Here is a 12,127-nt window from a genome sequence, read left to right as displayed (position 1 = left end):
TGCACTTCTACTCCTCCATCATTGAGTCCATCCTCACCTCCTCCATCACCATTTGGTACGCTGCTGCCACGGCCAAGGACAAGGGCAGACTGCAGCGTGTCATTCGGTCTGCAGAGAAGGTGATCGGCTGCAATCTTCCATCTCTCCAGGACCTGTTCGCCTCCAGAACTCTGAGGCGTGCAGGAAAGATTATGGCTGATCCCTCCCACCCCGGACAGAAACTCTTTGAGTCACTCCCCTCTGGCAGGAGGCTGCGGTCCATCAGGACCAGAACCTCACGCCACAAGAACAGTTTTTTCCCGTCTGCTACTAGCCTTATCAACAAGGCCCGGAGACCCCCCCCGACACTCTGACTCCTCACACTCCTCCTCTGCCTCTACATGTCACATTATCATTACATCCTTTTTATGCGTTATATTAACGTCATTACTGTGTTCATTACTGTGAACTTTGCACTTTGCACTGTTACTCACTTCTGCCCAGTCATACTGCTCTTTACTGCTCTTTCTGTAGTGCTCTTTTTCATCTTTAATAACATTTATATACTGTGTATATATACGTTTACTGTTCACTTTAGAAAATTTTGTATGCTTGTTATGCGCCAATGACACCAGAACAAATTCCTTGTATGTGCAAATCGTACTTGGCAATAAAGCTCTTCTGATTCTGATTCTGATTCTGATTCTGAATGTGACTGTACATACATAAAACAATGGCGATGATGACGGCTAGTCTGAGAATGTCCTGAATCAGCGGTGGACCTCGACTCCCACGACCTCGACGTGGGATGAGCAGAGTAGTCTGTCACTTCATGACTCGCTTTGCTGCCTTCCTTCTGAGGAAATGAATCACAAAAGACTAACGGTATAATACTTGAGCCTGCACCACAACAGAGTAGATTCTTAATGTCTGACTGGAAGAAAAGAAGAAATAAATCTGTACCTGTAGCTGGAGAGAACTGGGGAGATTTGCCGTTTTAATTGCAATTGTTTGCAAATTCACTGTTATTACTGCAAAATTCCACAGTGCCATCAAGAGACCACATATCACAATAACAGAGGCGTACACTACTGCCCCAATATAACCCAGCCTTCATGAAATTAGTTTTAACTGATGCATATGTTAAGGAATACAGTTGCCTGGTTTATTTGACGTCAGGTAGAGCCCATTCACTCACTCGGCTCATTTTACTTTGCCTGGAGAAATCACAGTTTAAAAACAAACTGGTTTCACCTTCAGTGGCACTGTGTCAGACACACACAGACACACACACCTCCAATGGGGCTACAAGCACACCATCACACACAACACATTTAAAGTCCATTGAGTTTTAAAGGGTATGCGCTCAAGCTTTCCTCTTCTTCTTCTGCATTTTCCTTCCAGACTGCGCCCCCTTCTGGGCACCTTTCACCATGCCCTTAAACTGGCCCTGTAGTTTGGCACGCTTCCTGTAAAACACACCAACATGTTAGCGTCTGTACAGCGATTCCTTGTCCTTGAATGGAAATCTACAGTGACTTGTTGCTCATACCTGCGATTGAGCTGGTCTTTCTTCAGAGGGATGTAAGCGTAAGGATCGAGCTTTCCCTTTTTCTTCACATCTCCTTTTCCTTTCTGTGAGATGGAGGATGATAGAGCAGACACTCGGAATTATACTTGCTACACTACAACAACTTGTCAAGTGTAAGTTTGTTCACAACATCTGACTGACCTTTGACTTGTAATCAGCACCCGTGTCTGGCCGACCAGAGAGGGGTCTGTGGATTCCTGAGCCTCCAGCTGAGTGGGGAGAAAAAGTGTTGCTTACTGTTAAAATCATAATATCTCAAAAGACAGCATGATGCTTCGCTGTTTATTTAAAGACGTGCTGGCCAGGTGTTAATCCATTTTGACCATGTACAGTTAAGTCATCATACCTTTGTATTTTAAATGGGGTTCGATGTCCATGTCGTCATCAAAGTTGTCGTTTTGGATTTTCCGTTTCGGTGTCTTTTTCTGAGAAGAAGAAAAAAAACAGATGAATAAAATAAGTCTTTACACCACCAAGAAAATGACATCCACATGCTTCACACATGCAAGTACTGACACTCTTGACTCCAGCCTCTTCCAGAATATCTTTCATTTCTTCTTCATCTGTGGGAACAGTAAGAAGTTAGTTTATTGTCACAGCCTGTTGAGACATAAAGCAAAGAACAGGACAATAGAGGATTCCTCTGACCTTTTTCTTTGCCGCCTTCCTCCTCGTCATCTTTGATGATCAGTCGTCCATCTGAAGTCACTTTAAAGCCGTGCTCGACCTTATTGCTCCTTTTCAGCTGTGGGTTGGTGGCTGAGAAACAACACAAACCTGGGTTAACTCCACAGAACATACTAAGCTATTTTTGGTGTTAAACATGTACTGCGAATAGAACACAACAGAAGTAAAGTGGAGGTTCTGTCTGTTACCCAGCACTCTCTGTGATACTTTGGAATCCAGGAAGTTAAGAGGGTCATCGTCCTCTCCTTCTCTGAGCCAGGCTCGGCCTTTCTGCGGTTTGCCTTTTTTCTTCTTAGCCTTTCCTTCGTCCTCTGACATATCACTGTCCGACTCTGCCAAAATGTCCTCAATACTTTAAAGAGGACAGGACAGAAGGTTATAAACGAAGGATATGGGTGAAAGAATTATGGGAAGGCAGGGCGTTATGTGTGGAGGAGAGCAGACTCACCTTTCTGTCTTTGCTTTAGGTGACTCCTCTTCGCTCTCAGAGTCGTCCGGTTGCTCTGTGGCCTGCTTGCGTCTCTTGGAGCGAGCCTCAATCTTGCGAATGTTCACAAGCACCTTGTGGTGTTCTGCAGGCAGCATGCTCTTCACCAGCTCAAAACTAGAAACACAGCAGACAATCAGAAACATGTTTCAATATACAAGTATGAATATGTGACCGAAGAGGCAGAAAAAACACCTGACAAGTAAACGCAGGTTAAATCACAAATGGCAAGAGCAAAGAATAAAAACAATGCTGATATGAGCCCTAACAACGATCCTTTTGACACTGTTTGATTATAATTAGTATACTCCATCTACAACAATTCAACATTAATCAAACTAAGACAACCAGATAATAAAACATTAGATCCAAATGGAAACAGAGAAATATTTATCTGGTGGTTGCATATAATCACAAATGTTGACATGTAACTTTATTTGTTCATGTCAATCTAATCAAACATTGAATATACTTTATTGTATACACAGGGAAACATTTCTTGGGCAAAAGTGTGACAGCTTCCAAACTATACACAGCAAACAATGGAGATAAATTCACAGAACATAAATAACTGAATAAAGTAGATGAATATTGCACCTGCTCTCTCTCACACACACACACACACACACAAATAAAAACACTTACCCAAACTTCCTGATGAACTTAGTGAAGATATTCTTCAGTTTTGTTCTGAAGTGCCTCCTCACATCGTCATTGATGTTTCCGACGCCCTCCATCTGCACAGCAAAGGGGTAAGAATGTGTGTTAAAAAAAAAACACCTAAATGTTTAATTTAGGACCCAGTGTTGAAATTGGTGCCACGCCTACCATGACAGTAACGTGTGAAGCCAGTGTCTTGGGGTCCATGATGAAGAGGATGACTTTGATGAAGCCTAAAGCAGCTTTGACTATCTCTCTTGTACGAGATGACAGCAGCAGGCAAACGTTGTGCAGCAGCTGCTCCATGGTGCTCACCTCTATAGAGTCTGGGGGGTTGGGGGGGTGCCACAGTGAATCAGACTCACAAATACAAGACTTTAATCAGAATACAGTTTAACATACACAGGCCTACCTTTATACTCAAACACTAATCGAGTTAGTGCCAACACTGTACAGGTGATCATGGTGACGGAGCCGGTGAGTCCCACGTACACCAACACCAAATACTGCTCCATGGCTTCTGAATCAGAAATGAACAGTTTCAGTTTGTATTTAATCAGTCAGTATTGGTCCGATACTGGTCAAAATCACTGGATATTGGACAGATGAAATTAAAATCCAATATAATCCAAATATCCTATATGTTGCATGTTTTACTATGCACAGACTATAAACATGTAAAAAGAAAATCAGCAAAAGCATTTTAGCCGAGTCATGTTTGGGCTGATTATTTCTTCTTTTTGGGAGATACAACAATATTTATTACACAGTTGGAGAATTATGTCTTTGAAATGACCCAGCTTTATAGTTCATAAATGGTCTAAAATGACCGCATGGGACTAATATCGGTGGATGTTCGACTTTATGATATCGGTATCGGATACAAAAAAGTGGTATCGTCCCATCTCTGGTCCCCACACACACCCACAATCGGAGTACGGCAAGTGTTTTACCTTTTGTGTTCCCACAGAAGCGAACAAAGGCATTTCCCATGTCCACCAGCAGGTTGTAGGCGTTCTTACGAGCTCCAACAGACACTTCCTTTGTGCATATAATCACCTAACGAGAGAGAGCAGTCTCGTGAAAATCACACACACACACACACATACATACCATTGTTTGAGAGTATAACAGTGTTTGCTTGTGAGTGTACCTCTGGAAGCAGTGCCACGATAAAGTCTTTGTGTTCTTCGCCAAGTCTCTTCACAATGTGACTGAGACACTTCAGTCTCGGCTGAGAGAGAGAGAAAAGAGGACACGTAATCATTACAACACACCAGACAGCTGCGTGTAAATCAAGACATACAGCACCCTCTCATGTTTTGTTTATTAATGTCTCACAGCACTAAACCTCCTCTCACCCGCTTTGCTGGTGAAGAAGCGTTTTTCAGAGTCTCCAGCAAGACGACTTTGAGTGTTTCCAGATTAGCCATAACAAACGATCGACACTCCTCCCTCTCTCCTCCGCACATCTCCTCCAGCACACGATATGCTTTCTTCTGCATGCCCGGCTCTTTGGTCTGAAAACAATTGCACCCACAGACACAAAGTTAATAAACAATATACATTAGGTTCAATAGGTTTATGAATTAAGCACACAATCTATACCATTACCTCTAAGAATGGCCTTATCAGCTCAAACGTTTTAGTCATGGTGACCTCGTCTACAAAGGGAGCCATGGCGACCACAAGGTCCATCATCGCCAGCCTGAGGGGCAGAAAACAAGCAGAGATAGAATTATAGTGATATACATTTTATTTTTGTTTGTTTTAAATCTGTAAGTGACTAATAAGCCAAAAATAAATAAATATTCAGGATTCGTGTCCTACCGTGTGAACTCAGTGGTGTCTGTGCTGCTCAGTTTGTCAGTGGCTTTTTGCAGGAAGGTGCAGGTCATCTGAGGATCATCGCTTGCATTAGTGATAGGCCACAGTCTCATTAACTACCTAGACTGTGGTGGTCCACCATAGCCTTATGTGTCCCACCACAGCTGCATAAAGATTGCAACATTTTTAAACTTCTTACACTAACAGGAGAAATCCAACTTAAGCTGAGCTGGTGACATTTGCTTTGTGCTTGCTCACACCATAATCTATTTCTTTGTTTGAGTTTTTAACCTTTCATGCAGTCAAATCTCATACTTTCAGCTGCAGCGCTGCACACATTTGATGGTGGCATGTGTTGTAATGTCATTCTACAACTTCTCTCTGCTGTGCATGCAATGTATACTCTCCAGTACCTCCTTAGAGCTAATTGATTCCATTGGGGAAAAACTGCACCAGCACAAGATATACAGCATATGACTGGAAAGACAGCCAACTAAAAACCATCAGTATCACATAACTATACAAGTTTACTATACAAGTTCAACTGTTCTAACTAACATAAACAACTATGTCACTGAACCACAATAGAACACAGTTGAGCAGAATTGTCAGTAAACTTGACTGACCGGTGTTTCAGTGACGGCGAGATAAACTTTGATGGTGTCCAGCACAGCCATCCTGTAGGTGCCAGACTCTCCAGCTGCAGGTGGCTGGCTGTACACGTTGAAAAGGATGGGCAAGAAGTTCTTGGAGAAGCGGCCCACTTCTACCTTTTCTTCCTCTGCAGACATAAAACATGACATGTTTTAGATGCTTTTGTTTAACAGAATGTGGTGTGTGTCTCTCTCTCTCCATCTGTACACGTGTGGGTCCTCCTACCTGTGGAGCAGCTTTTGTTGATAACGGTGCGCAAAGCCTGGCACACTGTGAGCCTTAAGTCTGGCTGTTCGTTAATAGCCATACCAAGTGTGCGTGCGATGCCTTTAAAGGATGCTAGCAGGTCAACGGGACATGTGCAGAAGCCAGGGAGCATGGTCCAAATCTGAGAAGAACACAGACATGAGCATCTTGACGTACTCCGTATGTCTACATCTTACAGAAAGCACAGACATGACAAACATAATTGAACATTAAATAAAAAGATTATACAACTGACTAAAAAGGAGGAGGACATGACAAATAAAAGCACCACTGGACTAATATTAGAATATGGCAAATGCCATAGCTATATAAATAATGTACAATATTACTTATTCAATTAAGCAATGGCTGCAGGAATAAAGCTATTTTGGAACTGTAAAACCCTGTAACATCATTGTCATCATTTAAATCCAAGTTTGCTAACCCCCTCTAACTATCTTGAACACAGGAATGCCATATTGAGCTGTTGTTGACGAGATACTGTTGCATTTTAGGTCTGTCAGGATACCTGAAGCTGTAAAGTCTGGTAGACTTTGGCCTCCAGTTTCTGTCCTGCTTGTTCAAGCTCCTCACCTGCAACACAAGAACTAGTGTCATCAAAGAAAGTACACCCACAGCAACCTGACCACCATATGCAACACCACCACATTTTTTTTACCTCTCTGCTTAAGTGTCGTCGCCAGAGGGAGGAAATAAGACGCGAAGAAACCGAGGCGTGTGTTCTTCACATGATCCCGTATGACTGGGATCAGCCAGCTTCGTGGGAACTCCAAGTCATCACTGGTGGAACAATACAAAAGTCAGTTAAACTGAAACAATGAAAGAGAAAGAGTGGCTTATCAGTGCGTTCCTGCACTCTTACTTGAAGCCTGTGATGTTGAGTGGCACAGCACCAAGCACTACATCGGGTCCCATGCTTTCCACTGCTCCTCCTACAGCCATGTCCAACTCTCCACTGAAGGGGAACTGAGGAGTGGAGCGCAGGTCTGCCAGAGACTGCAGGGACTGTCGAGTACACAACACGGAGTCAGGCAAATGTTTATCATTTTTACTTGCCTCATAATCGTCATTGTTGGGTGTCTATACCTTAGTCATGATGGGGTGAGCTTTTTTCCCTGCAACTTGATAGAAACAGCCCAGAATTTGCAGCACGAATGGCCAGGAGGCATGGTAGCGATACGACAATCCTTCTTCTACGATTCTGACACAAACACACACACACTCAATCATTAAAATGAGCACTTAAGAACAAATAGAGGTGGACTGAGAAAAGTGTAAAAGGAACTTACTTGAACATTTTGCAGATATAAGCAGGATTCCCTGCAGATGCTGTGGCACTGATGATGCCTACTTCATCCAAGCAGGGGGCAATGCATTCAGTCAACAAGTTCTGAAAAACAATAAACAGTCTTATGTTCACTACACTGCAAGCAAATCAGATTGTTTTTCCTCAAATCAGATCTTTATTTGGTTGCAACATGGATGAAGTTAAAATGGAGCAGCATCGTGTCACTCTCCACACAGTCGTCTTGTAAGTCGCAGTGCAGAACTCCTTCATGGCACAAGAAAAACTAATATGCTAATCTAAATCTACACTTCATTAGTTCAAATGCATCTTTAAAGATTTAGAAGATTATTCTTTTACCTTTAGTGTGTTGGTGGCAGCAGAAACAACCTGTGCGTGAGGCGACAACAGGCAAGACATGGCAGCAGAGAAGAGGCGAGGTAGGTGGCCCAGACTCAGAGAACTCTGCAAGCTACACAAAGAGACTACTGATCAACAAATGGATAACTCATTTGATTAACAACACAAAATTACAAGAAAAATACTGATGTCCTGATAAAATAAAGATACATTACTTTGCCAAGTGAATATGTGCTTTCTCCATGACAGCGAGCCAAGCCAGCAGAGGCTGCAGGTCGTTCTCACTGGGCAGGTAGTCGTACAGAGCCTGGGGGGGTTAGGAATTAGAACAAAGCTTCTTTTAAACTGATATTAGCAGGTTTACCCCGTATTTTTAAACCCAAGTGACATCGTGGACGCACCAGGAGCAAAACAAGAAGGGAAGAAAACATAACGGTCTTTGATATTGTTAGTGTGCTTATTTTGCATTTTTCTTTGGTCTCTTTTTAAGTTGAAAAGATGATCTGTTTGATGAAATAAATTATATTGTGCACTGTTCCAAGTTTAGCAATGCATGTCATAGCATTATGCCAGAAATTGCAAAAATAGAGCAATAGAAAAAGAAATTAGCATGTTTACCCGAGCCAAAAACCACTAATAAACGCACGTGCACTGAAGAGTCGTTTGATATAAAAGTGTTTGTCATTTAAACTGACAAAAAAGAAAGTTTAAACACACAGACTTAGACATAAACAGACTTTGTAATACAACTTTTGCACACTTGTTTCATTTGGATTTACTCACCGTGATGATCTGTGCGTTGAGCTCTGGTGAGAGGGTTGAAGCATTTGGCTTCCCACTGAGCAGCTTGTGGAAGGCCTGCATGGCATTCGCCGTCACCAGCTACGACCAAAGACAGCAGATAAATTAGAAACCAGAATTAAAAGGAAAAAAAACTTTGATCATCTGTGAACATCTTTGAGTTCTCACCACATGACTGAGTGTCATCACACGCAGCAGTGTCTCACAACAGGACTTGACAGCTGCCAGAGGAAAAGTCCCAATCAGCTCCTTCAGAAGACCCAGCACATGGAGCGTGGTGGTGTCCTCTTTGCTGCCTGAGGTTAAAAAAACACAGGCATGAAGTACACTGTTATTTGTTTTAAGGAGAAGGATCAGTGAAGAATGTCAATAACTATGGTGTTTTACCTCCTGCCTGCTCCATTTCTTTGATGCAGAACTTGGCGGTGGTCGCTGCAGCAGGGTGATGAGTTGGGGCGTTATCTGTAAACAGGAAATCACTACCTCTGAGAATGGAGCAAACTCCTTGCTGTGCGGCTCGTCGGACCTGAGAGAAAAAGAGTTGCATTAAATAACATTAAAAGGCCATTTCAGGGAGTAATTTTGATGTTGAATTAAATGTGCATCACTCATGAGGAGGATGGCACTGACCTTAGGCTTATTGTGCACTGTGAAGCTGAGCAGGCCGTGGAAAACCTGAAGAGTATATGGGTAAGTCCAAACGGAAGCATCCTGCTTCCTCAACAATGTGGCCAAGCATGACAGGATCTATACATGCAAAAGAAGACAACATTTTCTTAATCTTTGCTGTTGAACAATTAAGAAACAAAGTGGTGCAGACCCAAACCTCCTTACCCATCTAAGAGCCGAGGCAGTTTCAGCTGTGGCCTGTTTCGACATGACGTCCATCAGAGCCTTGGTGGTGTCTGAAAACTTTGATATGAGCACTGGAGCAGGAACCCTTGGCAACACAATACACATTTTAGATGAAAAACACATCAGCCATATGTTATTTTGTTTGACATGATTAAAGCTTATAGTTTCATGAAAGTGTTTTAAATCCTACCGTTTCATGACTAGGTTGAGGAGATATGCTACTGCAGCCTGTGACTCTGCTGAATCCACAACCTCCAGGGTGGTCATCTATTAAGAGCACAGACACACTTTATTTTCAGACAACACCTCAGCACATTATCAGCGTAAAACAATTTTAGTGAACATTAAAAAAAGAAAAAAGGCTTTACTCACCAAAGCAGCAAAGTACTCTGTTTCAGTCTCTTTCCCTCCTTGACCACGGATCACCTCTGTAACAGCTGCCAATACTGCACATATCTATGAGACACATGACGTGAAAGATTAACATCCAGTTCAACTCTGATGAAACAAAGTGTTTCCCCTGTACTTAACCAGTACACCACAGTCTCATGTAAATATTTGTTCATAGGGTGTAGTGAGGATAAAGGATCTACCTCCAGAGTAGTTCTTACCTCTTTGTGAGCAGCGGAATTAGACTCCCAGAAGCGCTGCACTTTCCTGAAGGTCAGGTTGGAACAGTCCGACAGGCCACTGAGGAAGGTGCCTGAGGTTCTTTCTGATATCGCCTCATCAGGCTCCTCTTCCATGAAGGCATCTTTACGGCCACCTGAACTGAGCTCCAGCGGACCTGTCTGAAGGTCATTGTGAAGCTTTAGGGCATCAACTGTTAGGTCACTCTTTCCTGTGGGGGAAAAAAAATAATCTCTGTAAATTAAACTCCCCTCCATGTTGTGTTACAGTAATCCTGAAAATGTTTACTGAAATTTACCATAGTCTATTCAAGCCAAAGATGAAAGAATACATAACATACACAAAACAGTGAGAATATCAGATGTGGACCAGACCAGGCAACTAAAGTCCTACGCCTGTGCGTTGAAGACTTGGATGGAGATCCTATATTTCGATATCCGATATATCGGAAGTGCTTGGGCCGATAAACGACCTATATGTACATCTTTCCTTTTACCCAACTGTGTTTGCCGGTATTCAATATCCGATATCGTGGCGATAATATCGTGCATCTCTAAAAGTAACTAAAGTATAGTCAGTATAGTAATACATTTATTTAAAAGGCACATCCATGACACTCTGTGTCACAATACAATAGCAAAATTAGGTGTAGGGCTGCAACGATTAATTGATTGATCGCTTGTTAATCTTCCAGTGCTTATTTTACTGATCAGTGATATTATTCCAATATTATTTCGTATCAGTCTACTAATATTATACTGAAACATAACCTCATTAATAAAACACTGAAAACCACAGTTAAAACGTGTCAGCAAAACTTACAAAACAAGTTTGAACAGGGAGCAACTACAGATCTCTCTCACTAACATACACACGCTGGTTTTGCATAATTTTTGTGGAAACTCAGACATAATGCATTCCCTAGCCCCTTATCCTAACCATCTCAACTAAATGCCAAGGCCTAACCTAAACCTAATTCTCACCCTAACCCTAAAACCAGAACTTAACTTTAACTTAAAGCCCGTTAAAGTTGCCAAAATGTCCTCAAAGGGTCCAAGTATCCTCATAAAGATAGGTTTGTTGGACAATTGACCAGGTTATTTAAGACATGTGTGTACACACACACACACACACACACACACACACACACACACGTTAAAAATCAAAGAAATAAGAAACTGTACTGACTGACATCATAATTAAACTAACTGAAGGTTGACAGTCGTCAACTAACGAAGTTTTTATGTAGATTTAACGTCATAACACACCAACATTTCCACGACTGTTCAAAGTTTAGAAGCTAGCTAACGTTAGCCGTCAGTAGCCCCAGTGACCCACGTGCAATGGGAGACTTACCGGAGGGTCGGCTGAAGAAGCGGCTTTTAGCTGCCTGTCGGAAGCGACTCGTCTGCGGGTTGGAGTCGCTACTGTGTCCTTTCTTCCACCGCTTGAGTTTCGACCCTGTGCCGGATCGCAGTTTCCCCGATTTCACCATTTTCGGGGTGAAAACAATCACGTTACACCAACAGGCTGAGCAGCTGCAGGCGACTCTGTCGCATACCAATTGACGTCACGGGCCTGTTCAGTCGCTGCTCGGCCTGGTCATGTTGTTGATTTGTCGTTAGAGGGCGCTGTTCACCGCATACATGCATAACCATCACATAAACGAAACAAAGGATTTTAATATTAGGATTATTACAGAGGCTACTGATGTGTTGCTATGACAACAGAGGTGAATACAGCTGAATGCACTACAAAACGTTATTGAGTGGACCTTGAGTTTATGAATTATATATTATAAACATATTGTATATTATTCATAATTCTTCTGTTTATTATATATGATAATCATGATATTCAAGCTTTTCCTGCTTGTTTTTATGCATACACAAATGTATATGTACATATATATCGCATCCACATCAACAGTGGATCCCTATTTAAATAAAAATTTTAAGAAACACTTCCCTGCATAATACACTAGATGCTTCAGCATAAGTTCTGACTTTGAGAAATTCTATTGAACACAATCAAACTGCAGTGA

General features: G+C 42.2%; 1 protein-coding gene across 1 annotated transcript; it reads right to left on the bottom strand.

The window, feature by feature from the left end:
- Positions 1-949: 949 nt before the first annotated feature.
- rrp12 (ribosomal RNA processing 12 homolog) lies at positions 950-11,646 on the bottom strand. The gene is made up of 34 exons (XM_044046558.1): positions 11,440-11,646; positions 10,065-10,294; positions 9,826-9,909; positions 9,644-9,720; positions 9,433-9,538; positions 9,229-9,345; positions 8,986-9,124; positions 8,767-8,894; positions 8,581-8,679; positions 8,013-8,104; positions 7,798-7,909; positions 7,442-7,542; positions 7,239-7,353; positions 7,015-7,157; positions 6,811-6,932; positions 6,661-6,725; positions 6,111-6,273; positions 5,858-6,012; positions 5,235-5,302; positions 5,019-5,112; positions 4,766-4,924; positions 4,558-4,638; positions 4,358-4,463; positions 3,817-3,924; positions 3,573-3,730; positions 3,390-3,481; positions 2,706-2,861; positions 2,446-2,609; positions 2,219-2,329; positions 2,087-2,133; positions 1,917-1,995; positions 1,712-1,779; positions 1,532-1,614; positions 950-1,448 (listed from the first exon to the last, which is right to left on the bottom strand). The coding sequence occupies exons 1-34, from the start codon at positions 11,576-11,578 to the stop codon at positions 1,346-1,348; spliced, it is 3,864 nt and encodes a 1,287-aa protein (XP_043902493.1). The 5' UTR covers positions 11,579-11,646; the 3' UTR covers positions 950-1,345.
- Positions 11,647-12,127: the final 481 nt, after the last annotated feature.

This window comes from Solea senegalensis, linkage group LG15 (genome assembly GCF_019176455.1).
Source record: "Solea senegalensis isolate Sse05_10M linkage group LG15, IFAPA_SoseM_1, whole genome shotgun sequence".
NCBI lineage: Eukaryota > Metazoa > Chordata > Actinopteri > Pleuronectiformes > Soleidae > Solea > Solea senegalensis.
The sequence above is the reverse complement of the archived record's forward strand: the minus strand, read 5'-3'. Positions and strand labels throughout refer to the sequence as shown.

Bases quoted from the DNA above. Each gene is read 5' to 3' on its own strand.
- rrp12 (XM_044046558.1), bottom strand. From the start codon at position 11,578: ATGGTGAAATCGGGGAAACTGCGATCCGGCACAGGGTCGAAACTCAAG. The intron at 4,464-4,557 runs GTACACTCACAA...CTCTCTCGTTAG, and splicing joins TCGTGGCACTGCTTCCAGAG to GTGATTATATGCACAAAGGA. The intron at 3,482-3,572 runs GTAGGCGTGGCA...TTTGCTGTGCAG, and splicing joins CTTCACACGTTACTGTCATG to ATGGAGGGCGTCGGAAACAT.